At 42.5% G+C, this 12,110-nt stretch overlaps 2 protein-coding genes across 3 annotated transcripts in view; one reads left to right on the plus strand and one right to left on the minus strand.

The window, feature by feature from the left end:
- Positions 1–12,110, minus strand: part of PPAT (phosphoribosyl pyrophosphate amidotransferase) — a 54,158-nt gene that overhangs the window by 15,268 nt on the left and 26,780 nt on the right. The window contains exon 2 of the mRNA XM_040596234.1: positions 1,067–1,133. Within this exon, the coding sequence (XP_040452168.1) occupies positions 1,067–1,133 (67 nt within the window). The remainder of the gene's footprint in view (positions 1–1,066; positions 1,134–12,110) is intronic.
- LOC121089192 (trihelix transcription factor PTL-like) overlaps positions 3,540–12,110 on the plus strand; it is a 29,575-nt gene continuing 21,004 nt past the window's right edge. The window contains exons 1-2 of one of the 2 annotated variants that reach the window (XM_040596210.1): positions 3,540–4,093; positions 8,956–9,042. In XM_040596210.1, coding sequence (XP_040452144.1) covers positions 3,706–4,093; positions 8,956–9,042 — 475 coding nt within the window. In that variant the 5' untranslated portion in view covers positions 3,540–3,705. The remainder of the gene's footprint in view (positions 4,094–8,955; positions 9,043–12,110) is intronic. The other variant, XM_040596220.1, reaches the window with a different exon arrangement.

The following is a 12,110-nucleotide window of genomic DNA, read 5'->3' on the forward strand; positions in this document are numbered from 1 at the left end:
GAATTCCTGTAAACCTTAAGGAAAGCTGCAACCCAAGCAGGAGCAGGAATGAACAAACATAACAGTGCTGAAGTTGAGAAAAGCTGCATTTAAAAGTGTGTGTATGTGTGTGTGAATCAGGCTGTAACTAACAGATACGAGAGGGGAAATGCCTGTAGAGGGAACAAACATGATGCTTGAAGTAACAAGATTTTGCATGAGGCATTGAGCAGTCATGCATAGATACACATGCTGCTGCAGCAAAGCAGCTCTTACTCTTGGACTGCTTTGAACAGGCTAATTAATCTTCCTCAGAGACCTCTGAACACCAAGACATACCGCTTTCTGATTGTGGTCAGAGAACACGCATCAAGAAGTGCCTCATGGTTATTTTGCTGATGTAGTTTTATTTCAAATCCTCTCCCCTTCCAGGATGGAACAGGCTGATTATTTTTTTTTTCCTAACCACCATTTACTACAGAAGGAGCAGAAATATCCCAGAGCGTGCAAGTATCCTCCTGGCATAATACGTTCGAGGCTACGGCCGTTTTATGCCGTTTAACATCCCTGGGGATTCTCTCAGCTTGAGAAAGACTATGTGACCTTCTCAGGCCTCCACTCAATCTTTTATTCTGTTTATTTTTACCTATGGGTAAAGTAGCTGCCACTTCTCCAGTCTCACTAAGGCAAGAATTAGTCATCCACTTGCTTGTGCACAGCCTGTAATGGTATTTCTTTTCTCTTGATCTCAAGTTGCATTGTTGCTCTTCCGAATCTCCAGAGTTAACACCTTAGGTGCAGGGTGACTTTGGTAGGTAGTTTTTGTGACATTAATAGACTGATCTTGATACTTCTGTGTCTGCCACTGTGTGTATGGATACACCCACCACCATAAAGTTGGCATGTTTGTTTTAAACATGCACTTAAGACACAAATTGTACCAATAACAGGGTTAGATACTATCACTGACAAAACCAAACAATCCATCAAAACATGTTACTTTCCCTCTAATCATTCTGTTTCCTAGCCAAAACAAACTTTCATGTGCCTGAGTTAGGCACCTACACAACATTAATTCACATTTTACCTTGTGCACTTTGAATGCCTGGGATGACTCTCCATCACTTGTCACAATTCCAGCACTCTCCTGGCCCCTATGGACAAAACAGAATTAACATAAAGTAATGAAATGCTTAGAATATGAAATGCTTTAACATACAATAGATTGATATTTTTCCATCTGTTTTTTACAACATGAAATTTTAATGTAGGCTTATTTGTTGTTTTATTTTACAGGCTTGTAATTGCAGCTGGTTTCTTGCCCATGTTATGCTTTATTTCAAAACAGTCACATAAGGTTTGTGCCTAAGCCTACTGAATTCAGTGGGAATCTTTCCACTAATAAGCACTGGCTCAGGTTCTTACTGCAGTGCTATTTCAGCGTGGGCATAAAATAACAGCAGATGCTTAATCCGAAAAGCCACTTTGCAGTGATAGTCATCTAGGCAGTAGTAGTAGGCTCTATAGTGCTACTCCATTTCTGCTTTGGGCTGGAGGAGTTTATTAAGAAACTGATGGCTTTGCCTAGGGGTATGCATTGCTCCTGCCACAGATCGCCTATGTAGAAGCTTTTGCATTCTTGCACTCCAGCAGACAAGCTAGCCATCTACACCTCTAAAAGCTATGTGGACTCTCTGATAAAAGCATTTGGGTACATCAAGCTAATATTGGACATCACAGCTTCTGAACTCAAGCAAAACAAGTCTGGTGTACAGCATCACTGCAAATGGAAACACTTCTCCTACAGCAGTTCAGCCTCCGGCTGGCAGTTATGCTTTGCTGAGCAGAAGAGCTCTATCAGCTGGAAGGAGGGTTTTCCCGAGCCTGCTCCCCGTTGTCCCCAGCCCTGCCTCCAGGCTCGGTCCCTAGGGCGGGCAGGCAGCAGGCACGGGTGCCCTGATGGAAGCAGGCAGAACACTGCACAGCTGCCCAATGTTTGCATTTCAGTCCTTATCCATGGAAAAGATGTTTTGCAGACTGGGTTTTAGTGGGCAACAGTGCAGGCTACTCAAATCTCCCTTTACAAGGCCTCCTGGAGTAAGGCAGAGTGTTCCCTCTAACAAAACTGCTGCCGTAGACCCACCATGCCCGTAACACTCGTAAGGACTGTGGTAGACTGGTAAGCTCCCATCCATTCTCATATACAGTAATGCCTGAAAAGCGAAGATGTTTTTCTTAAAAAGAAAACATTCAGAATATTTTTAGAATATTAGACAAAGATGCTATTTGTGCGCTAGACTGGTTTAACTCAACTGAAGTAACTGATATTATTTAGTATAGCCAACAATAAAACTGGGCACCAAAAATCTACAGAATGGACACTAACCTACCACTGACCATGCTCATTAGAAATTTTCTCCCATTCCTAAAATCCCTCTACTGGTCACTAGCCCCAGTTCTATGTAAACCAGAAATTTAAAGAACAATTGCTTACAGAAAGCTAAACAAAACGAGCTTCAGACCTATCAGAGCGACTTTGCCCTGTTACTGACAGAGCTCTTCAAGAGAAAAAACTCAAACACATTCATTTTAACTCGGGAAGATGTCCCACCTGCAAGCACAAAGACAGGTAGTGAGACTTAAGGTAGTGAGACTTAAGAGCTGATCTGCTGCATTCAGCAGCTGTTACCCCGATGTTAATGTTACAGGCAGTTGCCATTCGAATAGGGACACCGTCCCTTTAAACACCAACAACATCAATAGCAGAAAGAGGGAAGGGAAGGTGCTGAAGGCAGGCAGGCCCCTGCCGTGTGCCACCTCGGTGGCCCCCATCCCTTAGGTAGCTCTCATGACCAAGTAAGCTCAATGTCATTACGGCAGAGCCCGCACAGCTCTACCAGTTTAGTCAGACGTTTAAATATGCAAGCTTTTCATTAAGATATCACTAATAAACCCATGAACGCTAGAGTTAAAAATGCGCATATATACCACCACCGGTTCAACCCCAATCCTAGACAGAGAAGCAAACGCCAAGTGGGATGATCCCAGATGGTTTTGCCTAGGGGGATGCATTGTTTCTTCCACGGATCGCCTATGTAGAAGCTTTTGCATTCTCGCACTCCAGCAGACAAGCTAGCCATCTACCCCTCCAGAAGCTATGTGGACCCTCTGATAAAAGCGTTTTGAGCACATCAAGCTAATATCGGACACCGCAGCTTCTGAACTCAAGCAAAACAAGTCTGGCGTACAGCCTCACTGCACATGGAAACACTTCTACAGCAGCTCGTCCTCCGGTTGGGCACAACCACCAACTCCTCCAAACTTACAACTTGTCGGAGGGCGCAGCCCCGGGCTCCCCGGCTGGAGCCGCACAGCGAAGGGTGGGCACGGACGGGTTTTGCGGGGGAGTGGGTCGCGTGGTGGTTTTGGTTTTTTATTTGTTTGTTTTCGTGTGTGGTGTGTTTTTTTTTAAAGCAACTGGATAGCGCGAGTGGGTTTGTCCCCCTCGCCCCCCGAAGGGTTAAGGCGCCGCCGCCCCCGGCGCCGCTGCCCCGCCGCCCCCGCCCGCTGATCTGGCAGTTTCTCAAGTTACTCCCCTCAGGCAGCTTGAGCCAGTAAAACCAGATCCCTCCACCTCGGCGGAGCTCGCTGACAACCAGCCGTCTGGTTTCCTAGGAAACAAAATCTTGGCTAGAAATAGTGAATCATTTCCAGGTCACTTTCAACATGGAGAGTGGAGCGGGGAAGCATTGGACTGAGGAGGAGGTTAAAGCCTTGTTAAGCGTCTGGTCAGAAAAAAATATCAGAAAGCAACTCCACGGCACCCTGAGGAATAAAGGAATATTCATCTACATTGCTAAAAGGTTGCAGGAGTTAGGAGTTTGCAGGGATTGGAAACAGTGCCGTGCAAAGTATAAAAACCTGAAGTATGAATACAGAACGGTTAAATATGCCCACAACTCGGGGGATGTCACTAAAACCATGAAGTTTTTCCATGATCTGGATGCCATATTGCGATACGAACCTGTCACACAATTAGCAGCAGAAGAGAACGGCAGGTGTTCTGCGACTGAGGCGCAGCTGAACACAAGCCCCACCACAGAGAGCGCGCAAGGTAAAAAAACAAAACGTTTTTGCTTCTATTTTTCTCTCTTTGCTTAAAAACCAAAGGGACCAAACCCCGAGCCTGAGTTCGCTTGAGCTGAAGCGGAGGCTGCGCAGCTGCTGGAACTGACTGGATGCACTCCTTGCGCCGGGGAAGAAAATGTTAGCACCCACCAGTGTCGAAGTCTGTAAATACAGCGTAATTCTAGCAAAATTATGGTAACTGCTCCTATTGCAGCCTTGGTGCGTACGCGCCGCTGTCTAGGCTTCTGCACTGGCTGGAAACGGTACATGAGGAAAAGCTGTTCCCGTTGCCGGTGACGCTGGTCCGTGCGCGGTACTTGGCGGAGCAGGTCTGGCCAGGCTCCGGTGCGGGTGGGAACTTAGAGAAAGGTGAAAGTAAAGGTTGAAATCGGCGTGGTTTTTTGAAAATCGTTATTGGTGATACGAGTGAAATCTAGGGGGTTTATTCGTATTCCCTGTATCTGCAAATTTAGGTGTGATGGCTAAAGGTAAATAATTTTGTAAGTAATTCAACTTAAATATTTGAGAAACAGGGGGGGGGAGGTGTTTAATAATGTCATCTTAAAAATTGTAATGTGAGGAAAGTAAAACTCAACGTTGTTTGTCATTGAGGCAAACCAAATGAATACAATGGCTTTTATTCTGAAGGGGGTTTTACGAAATTATTTGCATCTCTTGTTTTATTCAGCCCTCTCTACATATGCATGTAAGCTATGCTTAACATTTCATTAGGGTCAATCTGCTATTTGACATCACTCAAATCTCCTTGTCACATCCTAAATGTCACTGAAGCATAAGCCCCAATAAGAGTAAAAAGTACCGAAATAAGACGGCTAAATAGAGAAATGAAAAGCTGAGCTGTTTGTGCCCACAGTATGTGGTAATTTACATCATTTAAGGTTGTGAACCTTTTTAAAGAAAACAAAAAACTCAGCGTTTGTATCAGGGGAGATTGCCAAGGGCACAGAAAGGAGCTGGACATACAGCTTGCCCTTGTACCCTTCCACATATCCCCCTACAATGCTGTTTTACAGATCCCAGGAAAAGAAATTGCCATTTTTCTTGTCATTGTTTACTTTAACAAAAAGCTTGACCTTAATTTGTCATCACTAAGACAAAGTCTTTAATTTATCAAAGTAACTTCAAATTAAAATGGCAATTTTATAGTATTTTAACATGTTCTCTCTGCACCGTGTATTGCAATCCATTTTTATTTTTAAACTTGCAGAACTGAGGCCAATACAAGCTGTTACACTTTTGAGGACTACATGGAACTAAGTGTCCTTCATCTGAGGATCTGCCCTTAGATTACCCTCTTGTTTTTTGATGTAGTTTGCACCAACTATTAATCCTAATTCTCATCTGCTTTAGACCTCTAGCAAGTTTAAATCAGGAAAGTTTAATTTCAGTTGCGAATACCAAACTAGAATATATATTACAAAAATTACGCCTGGGTGAGACACACCTCATTCTGAAGCATTAGGGCAGCTTGGTTTTAAAGATGATATAATTAAAATAAATATTTTCAATGCACAAGCATTTCTGTTACTCCCTTAAAAAACAAACACCACCACCCCCCCCCCAAGTTTTATGGATAAACAAAAATTAAATGCAACTAAGTGTAATAATGCAATACTAATGGTAAGAATTCAAATGCAAAGTTTTTCACAACAATTATGATTCAGCCACAAAGAAAACACAGCAAGATAGAAATGCGTCCTGCAGCTATGCAGAATGCGTGCATCCATAAGAGGGGCAGAGAGAGCAGCTGTGAGAACACCAACTTTCTTCATTTAAGAGCACAAGTTAAGCAAGTAACACCGTACTAGGGGCCCAGTCCTTTCCGCCTGCGGTCAAGTGCTGCCCTGTCCGCCCAGCTCAGGACTTTGAAGGGCATTTGTAAGGCTAAAATGGCATCGGTGGCTCTGCAGCTGATGCTCACAAGTTCTTTTGTGGGGGCAGATCTGACAGTGTAGCTCCCACAGAAGGAAACGCGATTCCCTGCACCCACCAAGGCAAATTGCTGCCCCTGAACTTGAACCTGGCTGCTCCCCCATGGTCTGCAGGAGGACAGGGACTGCTTTTCATGTGGGTGTCATCCTCAAAGGGAAGGCAAACAGACCAAAGTGTATTTGTATCCCTGCAGGTCCCCCCCCCCGGGCTTCTCCCTTTCAAAGGCAGAGCCTTACAGAAAGGGAAAATGGTCACTCCCCGCTTTAGAAAGATGCCAAGATGCCGAGATGCCTCATTTTGACAGAGCTGGAGGCATCGAGGATGTCTAGGCTTGTGACTTGGGTAGCAAGAACAAAATGCTATCAGGAAACTAAAACCTGTGCCAAATAATACTGTCCACCATGGGCGTCTTACTTTATTTGAAGAACTTAGTAGCTGTACTAGTTTGTTTTGTTTAAAAAGAATGAAAAGGGACAAGGCATGCTCCCAAAGAAATTCCTGTATTTTTACCATTCTGCTTAGCCTCGGTCTAAATATTCATATCCATCCTTAATGTAAAGCTACAAAGCATGTCTTTCTGTTTGATTTGCCTGATTATCTCAACTACTGGGAGGTTGCTGGGGAGGGGGAGGAAGGGGAAAGGAAGGAAGGAAGGAAAAAAGACCACGTTTATGGAACTGAATGGTATTTCTGTACTGTTTCCTTGAGTGTTTTCTTCATATCTGGTAAAATCAGTTTTCTTTTGAACGTGTAATTGAAGAAACTGATACTGAAAATCACAATCAAATCTGAGAGGTGTCTCGGGACAAACTTGGTAGTAGCGTACACACCAAATTCCCAGCTCACTCACAGAAAGATGGCGCTTTTTGCGTAGGCACTTAACGGCAGCAGAGGCCAGAGATGTTCATTTTGTCCTCCCAAAATACATGTTTTCAGAGGCACACACACAAGTTGTAGCTTAAACAATTATTAAAAAAGATCTAAGTCAACATGTTCACTTATCTCAAAATTTAGTTTGTGTACTGCAACAGTAATCGACAGCCAAGTAAATCCATTAGAGTGATGGTGCACTATGAAAAATGCTATCTTTCGTTACAGTTCAAATGAATCACCTTCCCATTTTGTTAATCAGTTTGATTGTTTCAAGTTAAATCAAGTATTAATAAATTAACTGCAGTATTTACGGAAGTAAAGCTCGCCTAGTATCTCATATTAAGTAACTAACACTCTTTCATAGTCCTCTATGTTTAAATATTAATGCGCTGGTCAGTCACTTTACTTGACCTTCATTTTACCACAGCAAATGCAGAAAAGGTATCAAGTCTGAGCAGAAATGCATCAGCAATGACAGTATTCTCATATATACAAAACTCAGACAGCTACTAGAAATGCAAAAAGATCCTTCAGAAATGCCGACTCGAAAATGCCACTCGTATGTAGTTTTTCCGTGTCCGGACTTTAACATTAAACATGTCATTGTATTTCATATGCATATTTTTTGTAATAAGAGTGTGTATTGCTCTTACTGAGTAACTTTTTTGCTCATCAGATGCTTTTTTCCCCCCATCAAATATTCTAACATGTTTTTGTGTTAACTGTTCTTATTTACTTAAAATTATAATAAATTGTTTCTCTGTAATACTATGATGTAATTAAACTTGCTCATCCTGGTGCCCATGGGATACTCAGCAGCCTTCTGACAGAATTTATTTCCCCTCTCCTTAGCTTGCTTTGCAGCTCCTAAGCAGATAAAAGGCCAGCCTGGTGCTGGAGGTGGAGGGATGAGCACACCTTTCCCTCCATCAGCCCGGCCGCAGGGGGTAGCAGCTCCTGCCAGAGAAGCAAGGCAGACAGCTGGGAGCAGTCGGAGATCAGGCCACTGCATCTATGAGTCATTCTGAGCCTTGCTGAAAGTCAGGAGGATTTAGGATAATGCTTTCAAGTGCAGTTTTCGGTTTCACCTGTGTCAGGATACCAGGTTGCATCCTAACCGCACCTTGTTACTGCTCCTTGTGACGAGCTGCCGCAGCACCTTTGAACAGGTAGCTTTGATCTGTGTGACCTGCCTGGCAGGAGCTGACAGTAGCTCAACTCCCTGTACAGTGAATCAATATTTCAAACCTCCCTGTCAACACGGTACGTTGAATACAGCGTGTTACTATAGAACATAGAACTTAGAAGTCTGTCCTCCATGAAAATGAAGCTGACTCAGAACCTGACTTACGTATGCTGCTTTGTAAACTCACATAGCAATTACTATATAATACTGCTTTTTAGAGAAATGTAGGAATGTCATGCTGTAAAAAGCTAGACTGAAGAATCCTGTCAGCTACAAATACATCCATTCTCTAGTTACAATACTTTTCCTGCTTTCCCTGTGCCATTAATGAATTTCATAGATTTCCTGAACTCTTTGCAGAACATGCTTGTTTTCTTCATACACTTCCCTAAATAATTCTTCCTGGATATTTTTTTTTTTTGTTACATAAATGGCTTTGTGCTTATGTGAATCCGTATGCAAAGTCCGCTTTTATTTGCGTGTCTCTTACCTTTCATTATCTACTTTTAAACTATACTTTTAATGTGCTGTCCATCCCAAATGCTGAGTGAAAAGTGTACAAGTCACTAGAATCAAGTTGGTTTCTTCAAGGATTTAAAAATATATTTCAAACAGGCTTCATATGCAAGAGGTAAAATAATTTTATTTACTTCCTGTAACTCATGTCCTCTTAGGGTGACAGGCCAAATTAATTTTAAATTTTATTTAAATACAAATTAAGTGTGGAGATTACAAAGTTAATAATCTTCTCATTGCGTATGGACATTTTCACTTAAACTAATTTAAGCTAACATAGTCCATACCTATTTTTCATCTAAAACCTCTTTCCTTCCCAGGTGAAATATCAGTTTCTTTAGAAGATGATGAGGATGCTCCAGGAGATCCACTACTTTTTATGTCTCATGTCAGACCAGTTCAACTAGGTATAGTATGATGGCACAGAGAGATCAAAAACTAAAAAGCGGCATGGCTGTCAGAGCACTTTCTGACAGCTTGAATCCGCCGTCATTCTGTTTCTGATCAACATAGCTTTAAAATAGCCACATTTTGCACCATCTCCTTCCGGGTTTTAGCACTTGGCAGTCTCATGCATCACTAACTAGATATTGGCCACTGTATATGATGTAACACCTGCATGACCACCATTCACGTTCAAAACACATCCCGTGCTATAACTTGGTCATATTAACCACACTCATTTTGTTAAATGCTAGTGGAAAGTATGCCAAATGGTAGGGTGTGAAACCACTGTCAACTTGCAGATTTTCTCTAACTCATGTCATTTCTGCTTAAAGCAGCATGAGTGAACGGCCTGAGCCAGGAGAGATGCAGAGGTCAGAGCTGTCTCACTGAGCAATCCAGATCTGCAGCGGTCTTCAAACTGCATCTCCTCTCCAAGCGAGGGGTGGTCAGCAATGCTTTAGTCCAACCAGCCATACAACTCACTCGGACATAATCCTACTATAGGTGTTTGCTCAGGAAAGTCATTACAGAGGAAAGGCCCAAATCTGGCAAGCCAGAAAGAGGAAGAAGATCCTAGGTGTGAGCCTCTTCAAGGGGCTGCTAAAAGGAATGGAGGAGCCTGAGCACCTTTTAGGCAGCATTAGACAACTGATGAGCTGATCCCATGCCTGAACAGTAGCACTGTCCTGAATTTCCTACATGCTCTTTCCATTTTTTATATACCCTCTATGCCCATCTATATACATCCCAATCCAGTTACAACTTTCAATACAGAATCTCCAAGGTGCCGTATTCAGGGAGAAAACAAGGTCCCAGCTAAACCTACAGCTTTTACATTACACGCTATACCCCTTTTACCCGGCATAACAAGACATTAAGGAAGGGACAAGAATCTCACATGGAGTTATATGCACATATATATATAAACAAGTCTTCTCTTGCAGTAAGTATCTGAATCAAGGTTTACAGGAATATATCTGTGTTACTCAGTGCTCTTGCAACACACCGCACAAAGCAGATTTATTTGGCCTGCTAGAAAAGTCTTCGGTTCTGAGAAAGTTACTTTCTACAAAGCTAGCAAAGTAACTTCAATTGCATCGGCTCTTGTGTACTGATACTGAATTGTCTTACCCTAGTACCTGTCTTAGTCTTTAGATTTCAAACTCCACTCTAAGAAAAATGTTGGGCCCTTTGTATTTATATTGCTTAATATTTTGGTTTCATTTCAGCAGATATCTCATTTTGAGGGAGCTTAGAGAAAACTCAAATATGGCATAAAATTATCTTCCAGATAAAAAAATAATGCATATTACAGAATCATAGTATTGTAGAATGGTCTGGGTTGGAAGGGACCTTAAAGATCATGTAGTTCCAACCCCCCTGCCATGGGCAGGGACACCTTCCACTAGACCAGGCTGCTCAGAGCCCCATCCAGCCTGGCCTGGAACACTGCCAGGGATGGGGCATCCACATAAGCTGTTTTAACAATTTTTTAAAAAACAGATTAGGGCTAAAATACATTTGAGGCATAAGGAAAATTTTCACATTGTTTCAGAGCAGTGCTTGTGGGTAATATATTTTGAATCGCAATGTTTTTTAAAGGGAATGAGGAACAAACACTGGCACCTTTTTCCACTCTGCATACAGCAGAAGGAATAAGCAATACACTATGTCACGAGCACTCATCTGAACTACCATCCACAACCAAAAGTGAGCCTAGTTGCAAATGAGCTTACTAGTGAGAAATGGTGGTCTACACAAGAGCTATAAAGAAACCTTATCCCTCCCAGACTGCCCCATGCTCTGTGGCTTGACTGAGAAGTGCAGGGAGCACCTTCTGCATTTGTCTTCCTCTTCTCTTCCCCTGGGTCCTTCTCTCTGGCCCCCGCAGCACGCTCTGGTAGTGCAGAATGGACCACTCTGGAAATCCAGGTAGTTGAAATGCTCCCGGTAACAATGAGCAGAGAGACTACACCAAGCCTGTCTGATGTTGGCAGTTGTCACCTGTGACCTACGGTTGCATTCACCTGTAAACAAACATTTTCTTTGACTCCCCCAGGAAGAAATGAAGAAAGCATAAGTGATACGTAACCTGAAAATTACCCTCCTCAACAACGTATCAGTGAGCTGGCTGCTGCAGAGTCCTGATTAACACAGGGCAGGACGAACAGGGGAAAACCGCTATCTCCGAACAGCTTTTTCACAACCAGAATGAATTACGGAGACTAGCAAAGAATGCCTCTGTCTAGGACAAGTTGGTCCTCAGACAGGTGGCTATACACAAGTACACTCCACTGAAGCTGTATGTACAAGCAAAGGTCAGATATTTTTGCCATCACATAAAGCTCAGCGACTATAAAGTATCCAACCCCGGTAACCTGGCTTGCCCTTTTAGAATAAGACACTGGCAAAGGCATTTATCACTTCAGTATGGTTGGAAAAAAACGTGTCAGTTACTGTGCACTTTCATGTTTGATGTCTTTGTTGAAGTGCTGGAATTTTGTTTTTTTGGGGTTTTTTTTGTTGTTTTTATAGTTATTTTTGCAAAGATTTAGATAGAAAATGCATGAGAAACCACTTTCCAAACTAATTTGATAATCAAAATGAAGTCTGGGAGCAAATTCATAATTAGAAACAAGTAAACATTAAAAAATAAAGTTGAAGACTGAAGAAAATTAAAAAATCTTAGTTCTGCAGAGTAAGATAACTCAAACTTAATTTTTTAATAAAAATCCCCAAATGTCATTGATTGACCTGCACTGAGAAAAGGTGGAGGAGGTTCTGTACCACGAGAACTGTGCTCGTTATCGCACAAACGCTCCTGTGACTGAAGACAAGTCTCCATTCATCAGCTCCTCACAAACTGGATACTTGGTCAAGAGTTAAGGATCAGATTCTTCAGATCCTTACCCAGTTTAAATCTCTCTATGTGTGTAAAACCATGAGTATGGCACAAATGCAGAAAGTCAAGTCTTGATGGTAGTGTCAGTGACTCGGGGCCCAATTTATTGCTGTGCTAAGGCAGCAC

Source organism: Falco naumanni, chromosome 1 (genome assembly GCF_017639655.2).
Source record: "Falco naumanni isolate bFalNau1 chromosome 1, bFalNau1.pat, whole genome shotgun sequence".
Taxonomy (NCBI): Eukaryota; Metazoa; Chordata; class Aves; order Falconiformes; family Falconidae; genus Falco; species Falco naumanni.